We start from the raw sequence: 16,490 nt of genomic DNA on the forward strand, positions 1-16,490 counted from the left end.
CAACAGGTGTTGTCACTAATGATGTGAATAAGGAGAAAGGGGAACCCTGTTACACGGTTGGTGGGAATGCAAATTGGTGCAGTCACTGTGGAAAACAGTATGGAAATTCCTCACAAAGTTAAAAGTGCAATCAACCCTATGACCCAGCAATTGTACTACTATGTATTTACCCAAATGATACAAAAATATGGATTCAAAGGGGCATGTAGCCCTCAATGTTTATAGCAGCATTATCGACAATAGCCGAGCTATGGGAAGAGTCCAGGTGTCCATCCACTGATGAACGGATAAAGAAGAGGTGGGCTGTGTGTGTGTGTGTGTGTGTATTTAAAATACTTCCCCAGGGCACACGGGTGGCTCAGTGGGTTAAAGCCTCTGCCTTCAGCTCAGGTCATGATCTCAGGGTCCTGGGATCGAGACCCGAATCGGGCTCTCTGTTCAGCAGGGAGCCTGCTCCCTCCCTCTCTCTCTGCCTGCCTCTCTGCCTACTTGTGATCTCTGTCAAATAAATAAATAAAATATTTAAAAAAAAATAAAGTAAAATACTTCCCCACCATTAAAAAGAATGAAATCTTGCCATTTGCAATGACATCGTTGGAGCTAGAGTGTATTATGCTAAGTGAAATAAGTCAGAAAGACGAATGACTTCACTCATATGTGGAATTTAAGAAACGGAACAGAAGAACATAGGGGAAGGAAAAAGAGAGAGAGAGGCGAAGCGTAAGAGACTCTTAATGATGGAGAACCACCTGAAGACAGCTGGAGGGGAGATGGGGGGGCGGTGAGCTAGGCGGGTGATGGGGATTGAGGATAGCACTTGTGATGATCACTGCGTGTTACGTGTTCTAAGGGATGAATCGCTAAATTCTACTCCTGAGACTAAGATTGCACTATGTGTTAACTAACTAGAATTTAAATAAGAACTTGAAATTAAAACAACAACACCTTTCCCTCTTACCCACCTGTCTAAATCCATCCCTCTCCTTTGGTGGTGGGCCGGGCTTGGGCTGAGGCTGCAGCCACAAGGGGGCACCATTGCCCCACAGAGCTGCCAGAACTCAGCCCCAAAATGAGGGCGGAGTGGCCTCCATCCCACAGGCTGCAGAGCAAGGGAAGGGGAGAACATGTGCCTAAGAAAACCATGGAATCTGGACAAGACAGAACTTTAAGGGCTCTATCCCATGTCCTGGCCTTCCTGGCCCACCTTGCATCCCTCCTGTGACGGGGCACTTAATTCCTATGGCCGAGCTGCCTGGCCCATGGCAGAATGGCTCTCTTCCTGTGAGAAAAGTCTGTTTTTCAGATGCCATGAGGTCTTCAGGGACCACTGAGGCTACCAAATCAAAATACCTTAAGAGAACCACTTTTCCATAGGAAACTGTAAGTTGATGTGAAGTGTTGGCTCAAAACTTTTCTGAATATTGTGCCAGCCAAGCGATGGAGCACCAGGGTCCTCGGCTCACTGGCTGGGGCCCTGGTTTGTGGTGTAGCTCAGTGACTCAGAAAAACCAAGCCTTGGGTACCCAGTGGGGTGTTTAGACACCCCCCCGCCAACCTGCACAGGGGGCAATGGAACTACTCGTCCCCGCAGTGTGGCTTGTGTGGGAAAGTGAGGTCATCGTGGGGACAGAAGTTACAGGAGGCTGAAATGCTGCCTTTCTGGAGGACAGCATTAAAAAAATGTTGTCAAAATAGGGGTACAGGTGCCCCACGACCTGTAGTTTGCTCCTGGTTTCATGTCCAGAGGAGTCCTGAAACAGGCCTCAAAGGCACAAGGATGTGGACATTTCCTTGTGCCAGGGTCCGAGGGGGTTGGTACCTGGGGACAACCTGGGAATCATTAGGGGGTAAATCGTGGGGGGTGCCCCTGGAGGACTCCACAGCAACAGACCAGACCCACATAGCAACAATGGTAATAGTTTAAAACAGTGTCGAGTGCAAAGCAGTGAAGAAACTGGATGATAACTGTAACACGGGACCGCTGAGGAATTAAAAATAGGAGCACGGGGGTGCCTGGGTGGCTCAGTAGTTAAGTGTCTGCCTTCAGCTCACGTCATGATCCCGGGGTGCGGTGATCAAGCCCCATGCTGGGTTCCCTGCTCAGCGGCAAGCCTGCTTCTTCCTCTCCCCTATGCTTGTGTTCCCTCTCTCGCTGTCTCTGTCAAGCAAATAAATAAAATCTTTTTTAAAATAGCACAAAGAAGGCAGTAGGGGAACAGGGGGAAAAGAGTAACGTTACAATCAGAGAAACGTGATGGACACGACCTCAGCCAGCTGGTCAAGTTCAACGCCGAGGGTTGATCTGTGTGTGACAGTGATCTGTCACACTGACAGCTTACAGCCTTGATATGGTGTGACATCTCTGGGGTCTTCCTGCCCACAGACCATGATCCCAGTCCAATCATGAGAAAAACACCAGACAAGCTCCAGGGGCGGGGGACTTACGGTAAACCTGAAAAACACTCCTCAACCTGTCAACGTCATCACAGACAAGGGATGTCTGACAAGCTATCAAGGTCAAAAGGAGCCATGACTAATGGTAACAGGGTATCCTGGATGTATCCTGGATAGTGTCCCTGGATGAAGTAGGACACAGGTTAAAAACCAAGACAATCTGAACAGGTGGTAGACTAGTGAATACTAGCGTATCCATATTGGCTCAGTCATTGTGATGAATGCATAGAGTCGTGTAAGGTGCTAACAAGAGAGAAAACTGGGAGTGGGGGGTGCAGAACTCCCTGCATTACCTTGCGCTTTTTCTACAAATCTAAAGCTATTCTAAAATAGAAGGCTTAATTAAAAATTAAATACATGGTGCCTGGATGGCTCAGTCGGTTAAGCGTCTGCCTTTAGCTCGGATCAAGCCCCACATAGGGCTCCCTGCTCAGTGGGGAGCCTGCTTCTCCCTCTCCCTCCCTGCTGCTCTGCCTAGTTATGCTTTCTCTCTCTCTCTCTCTGTCAAATAAATAAAATCTTTAAAAAAAAAACCAAAACACTACATACACACCCAGTCACAGTACTCATTTTCTAAAGCTCCTCCTAACACAGAGATACACAACAAGGTGTCTAGTTGGAGGCTGGGGGCGGGGGGGAGGGCAGGACAGATGCTGACCCAGACCCCATGGGGAGTTGTGGGGGTGACTGGCAGCCCTCTACCCCAGGTTCTAAAAACAAATACAACAGAAAAGCCGGCAGCACCAGGGGCTTCCTGCACAGCCCCCTGGGCACAGACACACTGGCCATCCCTCGCGAGTCCCAGGAGGGAGGCCTGAGTGCTGTGATGGTGCATATTGGCACAGACACCCCCCTGTCCCTTGCCAGTGCAGGGGGCCTTGTCCCTAGTTGACTCAGCCTAGAGAGGGCAGGCAAACCCACGAAGCTGAGCCCCAGAGGCACCAGGAAGCCTCAGCAGGGAGACCAGCGGGCAGGCTGGGTCCTGCTGTAAGACGTGGAACTAAGTGTGCACACACATGTGCACGGGTGTGTGCGTGTGTGCATGTGTGTGTGTGTTTGCACAGTGGTTGGGCTCCCCCTCACCCATGGCCATAAACTTCTGCCGATCCCCAGGGTCTGGAGAGCAGAATGCATGCAGAAAGTGCAGAACGCATACACATTAGCATGAATTCACCAGTGTGGGTTAAGACAGTGCCAGCAGGCTTGTCCAGCCTGATGAGTGAGTCATTGGCTCGTTCCCAATAAGGGGATAAAGGGATAAGGAAGAGAGGGGCCTGGACAGGAGATAGACTGGAGTGACAAGACCAGGTCCAAGGGCCTTAACCCAGCAAGTCGCTCACACCCTCCAAGGGATCCACTCCCGTAGGGACCTGCCTTCACCCCCTGGAATCCATTCTCCAGACTGCCGCCAGAGGGACACTGGTGAAAGGCAGCCGGCCAGGCTTCAGCAGCCCCCGCAAGGATCAGATCAGAGTCCTGTCCCAGGCCTCCCTGTCCACCTTCTGGCCGCGCCCTGCACTCCTCACCGAGTCTCTGGGCATGTCCGCCTTCATCCCCATCCCGGGAGCTTTGCATGTGCCCTTCCCTTCCCCGGAACACCCTTCCCCACTCTTCACTGCCTCCTGTTGGGTTGTCCTGTTGCATTTGACAGAAAACACAACCAAACTAGCTTACAAAGAAAAGAAAGTAATGACAGAATTCAAACACCACTGTGACCACAGGCCTGGCAGGGCTTGGGGCCCAAACGCAGCCTTTGGGGCTGTTGGTCACCTTTAACAGTACTGGCTTCAGCCTCAGTTTCACCTACAGTGACATGCGGGCAGCGGCTCCAGACCTGATGGCCCCTCAGGTTCAAGGTCAGCCCGATATTCCCAGCAAAGTTCTCAGAGCACTTCATTGCCTCAGACTGCACCAGGGACCCACCCTGGAGCCAAGCACAGGAGCAGGAACACGGGCACTAATGGGCAGAGGCCCCACACAGATGGACTCCGAGGTTTGGGCAGGGAGCCCCAAACAAATCTGAGGTGCTGTGCGCAAAGCAGGGGGTTTGGTGCCGCACTGGCAAAGGCAGATGTCCCACAAAGCCCACCCCTTTGGCCTCCCAGCTTCCATATGCCTCTTCCTCCCACGGTGAACTTCTAAACACGCTCACACATCGATCAAAAGCACACAAAGCCAAGCATTGCCCTGCCTAAGACTCGGCTCCCTGGTGGCCGTGAAATATAGGTGTAGCTCCTCACAGGTAAGTCACCCCACATGGCCAATGTCCACAGTAAAAGCAGGGCAGAGAACAGCCACAATAGATCCCATCGCATCAGTACCCTTGGCTTTCTGATGTGATCAAGTTCAAGTTCAGCTTGTCTCCTTTGTTGTAGGATCACAAGGGCAGCAGAAAGAGGTGGCCAATGCTATCTAACCTCCTTATTTTTCCCCCCAAGACCTTGGATGGTCCAGCAGGTGGACTGACCAGTGCCTTCGTTGCCTCTAGGTAACAAGAAGTACTAGCTTCCGGACGAGAGCAGGGTGCCCCTTCTCCCTACCACTCCGCCACAGTGAGAGTTTTCCCTTTCTAACACCTCACTCCCGTTCCCTGTTTCTACATTGGCTGTGGAGTGGAAAGTGAGAGAAACCAACCTAAACCAGCTTACACAGAAAGGAGTCCAACATTGCAAGGACAGGAAGACAAAACCACTCAGTGACCACTGGAGGGATGACAAGCGAGGCCCCTTCTGCGGCCATTCCTTGGATTCTTCCTTTGGGACACAGCTTTGTATGGGGTCTCGGATTTAATATCCCACATCCTCACAGGTGGCTCCCCATTGTTCTAGCACGCTTCCCTCCAGTTGTGCCTTTAGAGAGCTGTTTCCCTGTTCTGTGAGGCTGGCTGCCTCTGGGTCACATGGTATGGGTTCCCGTGGCCACGGCCCCAGGTCTCGGCTCTCTTCTGCGCAGTGGGACCTCAGTCAGAGCCCACGGTGCGCCGGAGGGCCAGACACTCTGAGCCTCCTCACAGCAGTTCTTGCCAAGTAGGCATCTATTCCAGAACCGAAGGAGGCCCATGGAGTCACCTTGCTGCCAAGTGGTCTGCTGGTCTCCCCAAGGAAGAAAGACGTACTAGGGTTCAGTGTCCCTCCCCGTTGCATTCAGAGGCTCCATGACCTCTATTCGTGCACTCATCTGGAGTGTCCAGACATGAAGACTGGCTAACATCACCTGGTTGAGCCTTTTATCCCCTTGGTCAGTTATCCTGGCCTCCCTTCCCTGGTAGACACTCACTCATTGCCCTTGATGCGTCACACAGAGATCTTCACACTCGGACCCACTCCCTCCACCTCTCAGCCTGCAGGCCTCTGCCCAGAACCCTTGTCTCTAGCCACCCATTCTTTTCTTTCTAGGCCTCTGGCCAGATGGCCCGTCAATGGCCACTCCCCCTACAGTCCCACCTCAAGCCACTTCTCCTTCCACACAAAGAGGATGACAGGGACCCACTGTCCACAGCACCAGCCACTGGGAAGCTGTTCCCTCTCCACTGTCTTTCAAGGTCATTGCTGGATGTGGCTGTCACACAGGTGCCGTTCCTGTCCAGCCTGCACCTGTCCAGAGCTGACCCTTCATTAACCAAGCTCCAGCATCATCCTCCTCTTTCAGCTGGTTCTTTTGCACCTGGCAAAAGATACAACAGCTCTGGGTGACACAGGAGTGTGTCCCACCTGCTCCCGAAGCCCCCTCATGCCTCTGGTCCTGCTCAGGCTCGATCCTGGACCTGTTTCCATTTTACGATGGCCCGTGATGGACTCGTCCGACTTCATGGCTTGATGTGTCTGACAGACATAGCTTGTAGTGGGTGTCTGCAGGTTCATGGCCATGTGGCCCCTGTGGTCAAGTGTGTGGTCTCCATGAAGGCTCAGGAGCACACCACATGCTGTTTCTCAAGCAGTGGATGGCATGGCCTTGCTCTAGAGTCCCCGGGGCCTGCACTGTGAATCCCGCCTCCCTGGCATTTGCCATGGGTGTGTGTGTCTCTGGCCCAAGGAGCAAGGCTGCCCTCATCGCTACCTGCACCTTCTGCGGGTCCCTTTCCAGTTCCAGCCCCACTGCAGAAAGTGCCCCCGAGTCAGTGAAGTCATGTTTATCCAGACTCTCATTCTGGCTCAGCTGGGCCAGCACCCTCAAAATCCATCTCAGGGGAGTTCCCCTGGCTCTCGTCATCACCTGCCAGATCACTTTTGCAATTCTTGGGTGCAGAATCTCTTCCCTTCTTTATCAAGCCCAGCACACTGTTTACCAGGCTGTGCTGGGCTTTAACCCTAGTTATTGGCCTGGCGACTCCCGAGGGGCATTTGGTGCCCTGCAGGGAACTGGCAAGCTTTCTCTGCCTCTCCAGATGTTCCCCTTCCATTTTCATGGTCTCAGGTGTCTTCCCCTGGGGCCCTTGTTCCCATGACTGACTCTGGCTGAGCAGCAAATGTCCCTGGCGCTCCGTGACTTCCACAATCAAGCAGGTCTTCCGACCGCCTCCCTCAAGGGGCATCCGCCCTTACCCTGCAGGAGGTAGGTGTCACTGTCTTACCCCAGCCACTACCTGTTAATAAGCCCAGAGTTCTCACTGTCCCTCTGCAAACCAGCACAATGTAGCAGTAAGCTTTGTAAGCTTTGGTTGCTTGTGTTTATCAAATGCGTGCATCACCGCCCCTGCTCTAGCATCCCTTCCACTGGGACAGCCCGCTGCAGGTGAAACCCTTGTCCATTCTGCTGCCACCTCAGGCCCGTGCACGCCCCAACCCCCACCAGCTCCAATACAGACTCTGGACTCCAAAGGCATGGCAAGCCTCCCTGCTGGGTGATCCTCTGTGGGGATTATCACACATCGAGACTGGGAGGAGGTAACGCCATCAGGGACTCTACAGTGAGAGCATAACCAGAAACCACATCTAGACCCTACATGTTTCTTCCCTTGGCTGATTTTGATGTGTATCCTTTGCTATAATAAAACTGTAAGAGTAAGTAAGACACCTGCTTCAGTTGAGTCATTCTAAGAATGACCGAACCTGAGGGTAGTCACGGGATCTCGGAGTTTGCAGCAGGCTGATCCAATAAGTGCTGGCGGTGTAGACGGGCACAGTGCCAAAGCTAACATCCCTTCCGGAGGTGGAAGAAATGGAGCACAGACTGAGAGGGAGCTGCTGCTGAGAGTGAAGGAGTGGCTTATGTAATGAGAACCCGACCAGGTTGAGCGGAAGGTGCAAACCTGGACCAGCCACTCTGGGAGACATTTAGTCGTCCAAGGGACAGTGGGCTGGCAAAAAGGCTGATGACAACATGGGACCCAGTCTTCTTCAAGTGACACCCACCTTCTGCCACATTGTGAGTGGCTTTCCACGCTGACACCGATGGCCATGGCCTTGAGAAAGTCACAACACTGAGTTCCAGCCTCCTTAGGAGGCAACGCTGCTGAAAAAGAGCCGGCCTGAGAAAGAACAGGATTTGGCTAACCACTAGCTCATTTCTACGCTCACTAGTTCTGCCCACGTTTATCAGAAAGTTCACAGCCGCAGATCAGGCGGTGGAAGCAAGTGATGTTAAACACAGATGCCCAAACATGATCACTCCACTGTCGGAAGGCCTAGGCCAGGGCCCAGGGGGGCTAGAATTCAGCCTACCTAATGGCAGAGCTGGCCTTTGCCCTCAGCTTCCAGGAGGTGAGCTCTAGGCCCCTGGGAGGTCCTGACAGGACTGGCTTTGCCTGGGGACATGGGGCAGGGACAGTCTTTTAATGTGACTAAGGATGGGGCTTTGGGACATGCCCTATCAAGTCTGACCTCCCGGAGGGACCAGACACCATGGGTCGGCCATGCTGCGGTACGAGCAAAGCTGGAATAGAAGTGCTGGTACTGAAGGCTTCCTGGTTGGCCACACTCTGCATGGACCGTCATCCATCATGCCAGCAAGGGGACGCATCCTGGGGACATGGGTTCCTCCTGGATTCTGCCCTGTGCATCATGCCCCTTGGATGATTTGTTTGTACGTTTCCACCCTAACAAAACTGTCCTCCTCAGTTTGGCATCCCCGGGGGTGGTTCAGGTGAGCTCATGGACCTGAGGGTGCTCGTTGGGGGCCCCCGAGTTTGTGTCTGGCATCCAGAGTGAGGGTAGTCTTGTAGGGACTAGTCCCTCAAACTGTGGCTTGTCAAATTGTTGCAGATGTGGAACTCCAGAATTACAGAAGCTTAGCGCCTCTGAAGTCAGAAAGAAGTGTTCCAAGAGCCACTAAGCTCGATGCTGTTTGTGTGTTGCTCATTCTAGTGGTACAGAGCCCCAGGAGGGAAAAATGGTGAGCACCGCCATCCCGTGAGGAGACAAATGAAATCCAGGGAGGTGGCGTCACTCACTTGAGGTCCCACAGGGAGGAACTCGGCTCGGAGGAAGAAGCTGAGCCTGTATAGGCTAGGTGCGGCTCAGTCCCCTGCTGGCGTCCCTAACCTGCTCATGGAATGGAGGAGACCCGGTCCCCACTGGTCCCTGCCTGGTGAGCGCCGATGCCAGGCGTCGTGGCTAGCTCTGGTTTTCCCAACAACCCAGGAAACAGAAGGAAGAGAGATAGTAAGGCAGCGAGAAGGAAATCCTGGCTCCTGCCACATGGCCTTGGAGACAGAGCCAGGGAGGGGCAGGGAAGGAAGAAAAGGCCACAAGATGGTGAGCCCTCCATGGCAGGCTTCTGGCAGGAAGCTCTGAGGCTGGCTCATTCCTGATGCTAAGAAGTTTTAAATAATCTCCACATCTTGAACTGGAAGATCTTACATCAAAAGGTAGTCCGGGCGATTGTCTGGAAGAATGAGAGCATCCCGGCATTGGGGGTGTGGGTTTCCAGAAGGCGGCAGGTCTGGAGCTGTGTCCTGCCTCCTCTTCCTCCCAGGGCATGCACTACCGGTTCACCACCGTCCCCCACTCACTGCGCCTCTCCATGTCCCACTGCCACCTGCCAGAGCTGGTGGCACACGGGGATGTACACACACTGTTGTATCCTGATACACGTCTCTCTCGACCCCCCACAGGTGTGCAGCGCAGTGAGAATGTCCATTCTAGTCTGGTTTTCAATGGCCACTGCCACCCATCACATATAGTTCAAGACCCCCAAGGTGGCACCCTGCCTGCATCGGAAATCCACTGGCTTAGCAAAAGAGCCAAGGGGAGTGGCAATGTGCATGTCTGAGGGGACTCAGACCGGGGCCCGGACGCCCATGCGAACTTGTCCCTTCCCTTCTCAGCCCTCCTCGTGTGCTGCAGACTCAAAGCCCTAGAAACCTACACGGGGAAGGAAAGATGAATTCTTTCAGCCTTCCTCTGTCTGACCTGTTTTCAGGCCCCAGTAACCAGGACTAGTACTGGAGGCTCTGGATGATACCCAGAGTGAGAAATCCACCACTGGGAAAGGAGGAGGAGGAAAAGGAGTGGTGAAAGAGGAGGAAAGGATCCTGAAGCTAGCAGTTTACACTGGGATCCCTTCACCCCAAGAGGAGAGTTCCTGGTAGGAGCGAATTCCGTGAATTAAGACACCAAGGACAAGAGCGCCTGGTGGCTCAATGGGTTAAAGCCTCTGCCTTTGGCTCAGGTCATGGTCTCAGGGTCCTGGGATTGAGCCCCGCATCGGGCTCTCTGCTCGGTGGGGAGCCTGCTTCCCCCTCTGCCTGCCTCTCTGCCTACTTGTGATCTCTGTCAAATAAATAAAATCTTAAAAAAAAAAAAAAAAAGACATCAAGGACAGTCTTGATCTACAAAAGGACACATTGGTCCAGCCAGGGACCCTGCTGGGACACGTAGAAATCATTGTCAAACACAAACACTACAAAATAAGGGTTTTTTTTTTTCTTTTTTCATTTTTTACTTTATAATCCTTTGGTACTATTTGAATATATTTTTTGCAATATGTGCATACTACTTTTATAATTAAACAAAAACACTTAAAATGATTTAAAAAAGAAAAAAGTAAGGAACTAATCACAGTGGAATATGAAGTGGAGTATCAGCTCTGGGGTCAGGTCACTGAGTTAAGTCCAAACACCCCAATGGGTTCGCTGTGTTTCCAGTCTTGAGCCCTCTGACTCCACCCACGGAGCACCTACCATGACCTTGAACTGCCCTCCATGTTTAGGCACGCTTCCTGTGGCCAAGCTCCCTCCCGCAGGGCAGGACACAGGGGAAGCCCAGGAATCCAGGAGGAATCAGGTCAGCAAAATTAAGTTAATTTACAGAGTTATATAGTAAAAACCGCCACCATAACCTGGCCCCACATATGCAGCGTTCAGCAACCGCAGAACAGCGTGTGCTGGTGGGTGGCACAGAGGTTGGCGCCAGGGTCACTGAGGAAGGATCCCAGGGGTTCCGTGGCCCCGGCAGGGTGCTCAGGCGGGTGTTGGTGCCTCACAGCGCGAAGGTGGTGAAGAAGATGTGCATCTTGGCCAGGAAGGTGGTAACGGAGCCCTGTCGCCAGAGCTTCATCTCCACGTCCAGGGCGAAGTCCCGGGGCTCCCGTACCAACCGCTGCAGGTAGACCACGCCCGTGTAGGCATTGAGCGGCCGTGTGCCAAAGTAGCCCTCCTCGTTGCCCTTGGTGATGGTCAGGGAGATGGTGTCACCCGCGAAGACGGGCACCGGGCTGATGCGGAAGATGTGTGCTGGCACCAGGAGACCCGTCTGGAAGTTCAGCTGGTAGTAGGTGATGCGTGCTGGCGAGTTCTGACACTCCATGAAGTCGTGGCACGTGGTACGCTCACACTTCCTGCAGGAGGCACGGGGAGGGGGGCGCGTTGGTCAGCGGGCCCAGGGGCACTCCTGTCCCTGACATCCACCCATCCAGGACATGGTGCCGGCCTCAGCGGCCTGGCTCCGTTGCCAGCTCTACCCTTAGCAGCTTCTGCTAAGTCGCCTATCTTCCCTTGGTCTCAGTTTCCTTATCTGTAAGGTGGGATGATGGCCTGTGGTCTCGCTGGTGGGATGGGGTTAGTTAACGAGCAGGCAGGGCCTCCCACGGGCCTGGGACGGTACGTGAGCAGCCCTGAGTCAGCCACACGTTCCTCCCTGTCTTCTTTCCTCCCTTCATTCTGACCTGCCTTCCTCCGTTTGGTTTTCGCTTGTGCACTTCCCCTCTGCACAGACTCCCTGGGCACAGTGTTTTGATTGTTTTTGTCATTTTCCAAATTTCTTTTCTTCCATAACTGACTCTCCTTGGGAGCCATCCCCTCTTCTGAGTTGGGATGGCCTGCCTTTTCCCAGGGGAAGCCTCTCTGAGGACCAGGGCTGTTGGCTCACCTGGAGCTCCAAGTCACCCACTCCCTAGGAAGCCTCAAGACTCAGTCATTCTCCATGACAATGACAACGAGGAGGGAACCTCCACCAAACCCCAGAGGGGGTCTAAGGGCTTGACTGCCAAGCATAGCACCAATCTGTCCCTTCTTGGCTCTCGGAGCCAAGGTCGCCCCTCCATCATTAAATCACTCTCCACATGCTCACTGCTTCCAACAGGGGACGCTGCTCAGCCTCCAGGGCTCGGCAGCTCCCAAGGATCCCCTGAGCAGAGCTCTCCACCTGGCGTACCACAGCACACAGCCACACGGGCGCCACAACCACAGCCACACCGCCAGCAACGAATGGCAATGACTCCGCACTTGTGCCACACCACGACCCCTGCCAAGCCCATGGCACCCCTTCACTCCTGTCGTGCTCACACCCGGCCCAGGCTGGCTCTGCTCTCACCCCCATGTTCCAGGCAAGACGGCTAAGACCCAGAGAAGGGAGGTTACCTGTCCAGGGTCACTCAGACACACTCCCCTAAAGCTCCCGACACCCATGCACATGGACGTTAGGCTGTTTGTGACAGTGAAACACTGCAAAGGGCCGCGGGACAGCGGTGTGTGGACATGCATCCACACTAGGAAACACGGCTAGTGGCAGGCTGTGTGTGCAGACGTGGAGGACAGCCGTGAGGTAGAAGCAGCAAGCCGGGCCCAGCTGCACACACATGAGTGACTGCAGAGTCCCAGGCACTTCGTGTTGGCGTAAGAAGAGGGAAGGCAGGCGCCCTCCACGGCCATGAGATCCAGCTGGGGGCAGGGGAAAGGCTTTTGCTTGAACCACTTCTGTGGTGGAAATACTTTTATAAGCAGGTATCACATTTGCAATTATAAAAATGTGAGTCTGGAAAATACCTTACACGGCAAAATAAAGTGGGAGATAGCCGAATTATAGGAAACACCAAAGTACTTCATGAAAATGTAAAGAACTGTAAGAAGTGTGCTCTCCGGTCTGCACAGTGCTGCTGGGTGTCCTACCTCCTGGTGGCCACATTTTGTGTGTTCAGGGTATCCTTAGGGTACCCCCACCTTTCACAGTGCTGGACTGTGTGGTCCACACCACGGTGTATACCTTCTAGCATTAGGTCAGGTTACGAAGGACTGTCACCTGCTCTTCTGAGGACTCATTCCAAGGAAGTCACATCACAAGTGGTCTCAAAGAGAGGGCCCTACAGCAAGGAGCCTGCCGCCCAGAGTCACAGTGAATGAGTGACAGGGCCCTGCAAACCCAACAGAGCCTTCAGATGACACTCTCCAGGAGACCTGAAGCCAGAAGCACCCAGCCGAGCTGCTCCGGCGGGCTTCCTGAGCCTCCAAACCATGTGAGATAATAACTGTAACTGTTCGTCATGGAAAGATGCTGTGTGTTGGGATAACCTGTTACACAGTAACCACTAATTAGTACATTGTCTATGTGTGCACATACACATGTTGGGGGGTTAGAGGATTGAGATTTTCTGAGTTGTCTTCCCTTTGTTCTCTATACTCTGAGCTCTCTACGAGGTGCTTTTATACATACCCTGTGTGGTCAGTTAGACCACAGACCCAACCATCAGGACCTGTGAAGAGGAGGGGTGAAGGCGGGCAGCCTGAGAGGGGCACGGGGGGATCCCCGGCCCAAAGCCAGGCAGGGACACTCACGTTTCGGAGACACGGACGTAGTTTGGAGGGCACTCGAAGCGCAGGCAGCGGAAGCCACCCCGGATATTATGGCAGGTCTCGGCCTCAGAGCAGTTGTGAGTGCCGAGCGCACACTCGTCCAGGTCTGGGGGAAGAAGAGGAAGGTGAGGATGGGGACCCCCCCCCGGCTGGGGGGCATTCGTCCAAACCACCGCGACCCACCCTGGAGGCCTGGGTCCCAGGGCAGTTCATTCCTGCAAGCACGCAGCTCCCACTCTGCCCTATTCCACACACACCCACTTTGTCCCCTCCACACACAGCAGCCGAGGGCCTCGCTTTCAAATAAAGCATCTGTGTCCCCTGAGGTCTTTTCATGTTCCCAGAATAAAAAGCAGGTCCCTTCTTATACATTATAGGGCCCTTCTGTGAGCTTCTCTCCTTCCACTTGGGGCTGCAGCCTGTTGGACATCTCCATGTTGCTCCAATGCCCTGGTACCTCCCCCACCCCAGGGACTTTGCACATGCTGTTTCTGCTACTGAAACACTTTCCCCACATCTTCCCATCTTTTAGGTCGCAGCTCAGGGTCACCCCCAGCAGGGCACCCTCCCTGATGGCCCTACTCCCATTTGATTCTCCTTCTACTGCCCAGCCTGCTTGGAAACACACACTACTTTTTATGTCTGTTCTGTGTCCCACCTCCCCTTCCTCAGTGTGAGATTCAGGAGGACAGGGGTGTGTGTCTTTCTTGGTCCTGTGGTGTCCCCAGCACCTACCAGAGTGCCTGGAACAGAGCAGGCACTCCACACATATTGCTGGAGGGAAGGGTCAGACTCACCACTTGTAAATACAGACTCTGAGAGCCACGGCTACAAATGGTCCCCCAACTGCACAGACATGCTCATGCCTCCTGTGCACACTCACACGAACAGACATGTGTTGAGGCATGCCCACATGCTCGAGCAGACTCCCCTAGATACACAGAGTCACAGATACAAACATCCAAGGAGGGCCCTTTCATGATGCTGACACACGCACACACATACACACATATAGGTAAATATCTGACAAGCACTCAGAGAAGCCGATGCGTGTGCCTGCGTGCACACAGGCAACCTGCGAGACAAGAAACATTAAATAAGTGGGCCCCAGAGACCCCCTCCGTGAAGACTAGCTACTAGCTGAGAGAGGGTAGCCTCCAGAGGCCCCAGAAGAGTTCGCTGGTGTTGGGGGGGCAGAGCCTGTCAGGATCTTCCCAGGGAGGCTTCTGGTTTCTTGCTCCAATCTGCCACACTGATTCAGTTTAGGGATTTCTCCTCACTTGATCCTCATGCCAGGCCTATAGGGTGAGAGTCACAGGCCTCTCCGGACATGGGGAGAACGGAAGCTCAGAGAGGGGCACGGGTTCCCTCAAGGTCACACAGCAGGCAGCTGGAGCTGGAAGCCAGGGATCCAATCACGATGCTACACAGACCATGACAGGAACAACAGGATGGTCGTAACCATAGCAGCCAACTGCATCCTGAGTCTAAGGCCTGGTGTCCATCCACTACTCGGGGCCCTCTGCACTCATTAACTCATTTGTCCTCACAAGCCCACAAGGCAGGAATGGTGTCACTTCCCATCCTCACATGCTGACTCCAGGCTTTTGGCTACCACCCTCTGTGGCGACAGACTAGCTGACATCCATTCACCTCTCCAAGCCTCCCTCCCTCTCCTCCTCTGCAAACTGGGTCATGATCCCAATTTCCCAGGGTGGCACAGAGGCGAGTGGAAGAAAACAGAGCAGGAGCCAGTGGAGCCAGGTTGGGCGCGGTTGTTGTCCTAATGGTTCATTAACTGAATCCACGTGAATTGGGGGGGGCCTCCTGCTCTTCCCCGCTCTGGCCCCAGCTATGCTCAGGCTGCCCACACTGGTGAGCAGGAAGCCCTGCCCCTGACCCTGGGCAGGGCTGTGGCAGGAATGTGGAGGGAGCTGCTTCTTGCTGTCTGCCAGCCCAGTGCTGATGGAGATGACCAGAAGTAGGAGGGAGGAGCGCCCAGGGTCAGCAGCCCTCCAGCCTGGCTTCCCCGTGCTCACAGGAAGCCATCACAGGACTTCCCTAGGACGAAGACTCCAGCGTCTTCGTCCCTCGTGTCTGCGGGGTCTTCAACCCTGGACCCTCTCTTGGAGAAGGTCAGGCCAAAGGGAGAGCTGGACAAGGCCACATCCTCAGGGGTGTCACTGCAGCCTCCGCTGAGACAGACTAATGCAGCAGCAGCCCAAATGGGCAGGGATGGGGGACAAAGTCAGTGCCAAGACTAACAACATTGCTAAGAGCTATGCTTAAGTCCCTTCACAAGCAGACCGCTGATAAGGGCTTTATATACACTCAAAACAGAACAGAGGCAGAATTCAAGGTTATTCTCAGCACGATCTTAACTCGTCTTGCATATATACATACGTGCATGTATATCGGCATAACGAGACTGGAAAACATGCATCCAAGTATCTGCAGAACTTGCTGCTCCATTCCCTCCAGGGGTTGAACGTTCAATAAGCAGCTACTACATGCTGGGCACTGCCCTGCGGGCTGACGCCCTGCCTGCACCGAGTGCGTATTCTAGGCAACACTGCCGAGTCTCAACTCCTTCACATCTTTCTATCCCCACTTTTTTTTTTTTTTTTTTTTTAACCACTGAAGAAGGGCAGGATTTACTGAGATATTAACCGGCATGCTCTGCTCTTCCACGGCTGTGTTCCCATCCTTCCGTTGGAGCCACAGGACCTCCACGCTTGGCCTGAGTTAGAACAGGACCACAGAGCACGAAGAGGGCTGCCTCTTTGCTCTGAAGGTAGGCGGCTGCAGACGTCAGCCCCATGCGTGCCTGAGGAAGTGGATACGACCAGGCAGAACCACCCTCCCACACTCTGGCCTTGTCCACCCTGTGACAGCATGGAGACTTTTCCAGCAAAGGCATCACACATACAGTGGGGCCTCCCTCTTGCCTAACCTGGTGGGGGCTGCAGCAGGAGCTGAGGCAGGGGAATCTGGGCCTTTCCAGGGGGAATGCAGTGACCTGGGATGGGGG

At 53.8% G+C, this 16,490-nt stretch overlaps 1 protein-coding gene across 3 annotated transcripts in view; it reads right to left on the minus strand.

Annotated features, from left to right (window-relative positions):
* Window positions 1-10,361: 10,361 nt before the first annotated feature.
* FBLN2 (fibulin 2) overlaps window positions 10,362-16,490 on the minus strand; it is an 83,818-nt gene continuing 77,689 nt past the window's right edge. For 2 of the 3 annotated variants that reach the window (XM_032331224.1, XM_032331848.1), the window contains 2 exons: window positions 13,442-13,565; window positions 10,362-11,229 (listed from right to left, as the gene is read on the minus strand). In XM_032331224.1, the coding sequence (XP_032187115.1) occupies window positions 10,872-11,229; window positions 13,442-13,565 (482 nt within the window). In that variant the 3' untranslated portion in view covers window positions 10,362-10,871. The remainder of the gene's footprint in view (window positions 11,230-13,441; window positions 13,566-16,490) is intronic. The other variant, XM_032332052.1, reaches the window with a different exon arrangement.

Source organism: Mustela erminea, chromosome 1, assembly GCF_009829155.1.
Source record: "Mustela erminea isolate mMusErm1 chromosome 1, mMusErm1.Pri, whole genome shotgun sequence".
Lineage (NCBI taxonomy): Eukaryota > Metazoa > Chordata > Mammalia > Carnivora > Mustelidae > Mustela > Mustela erminea.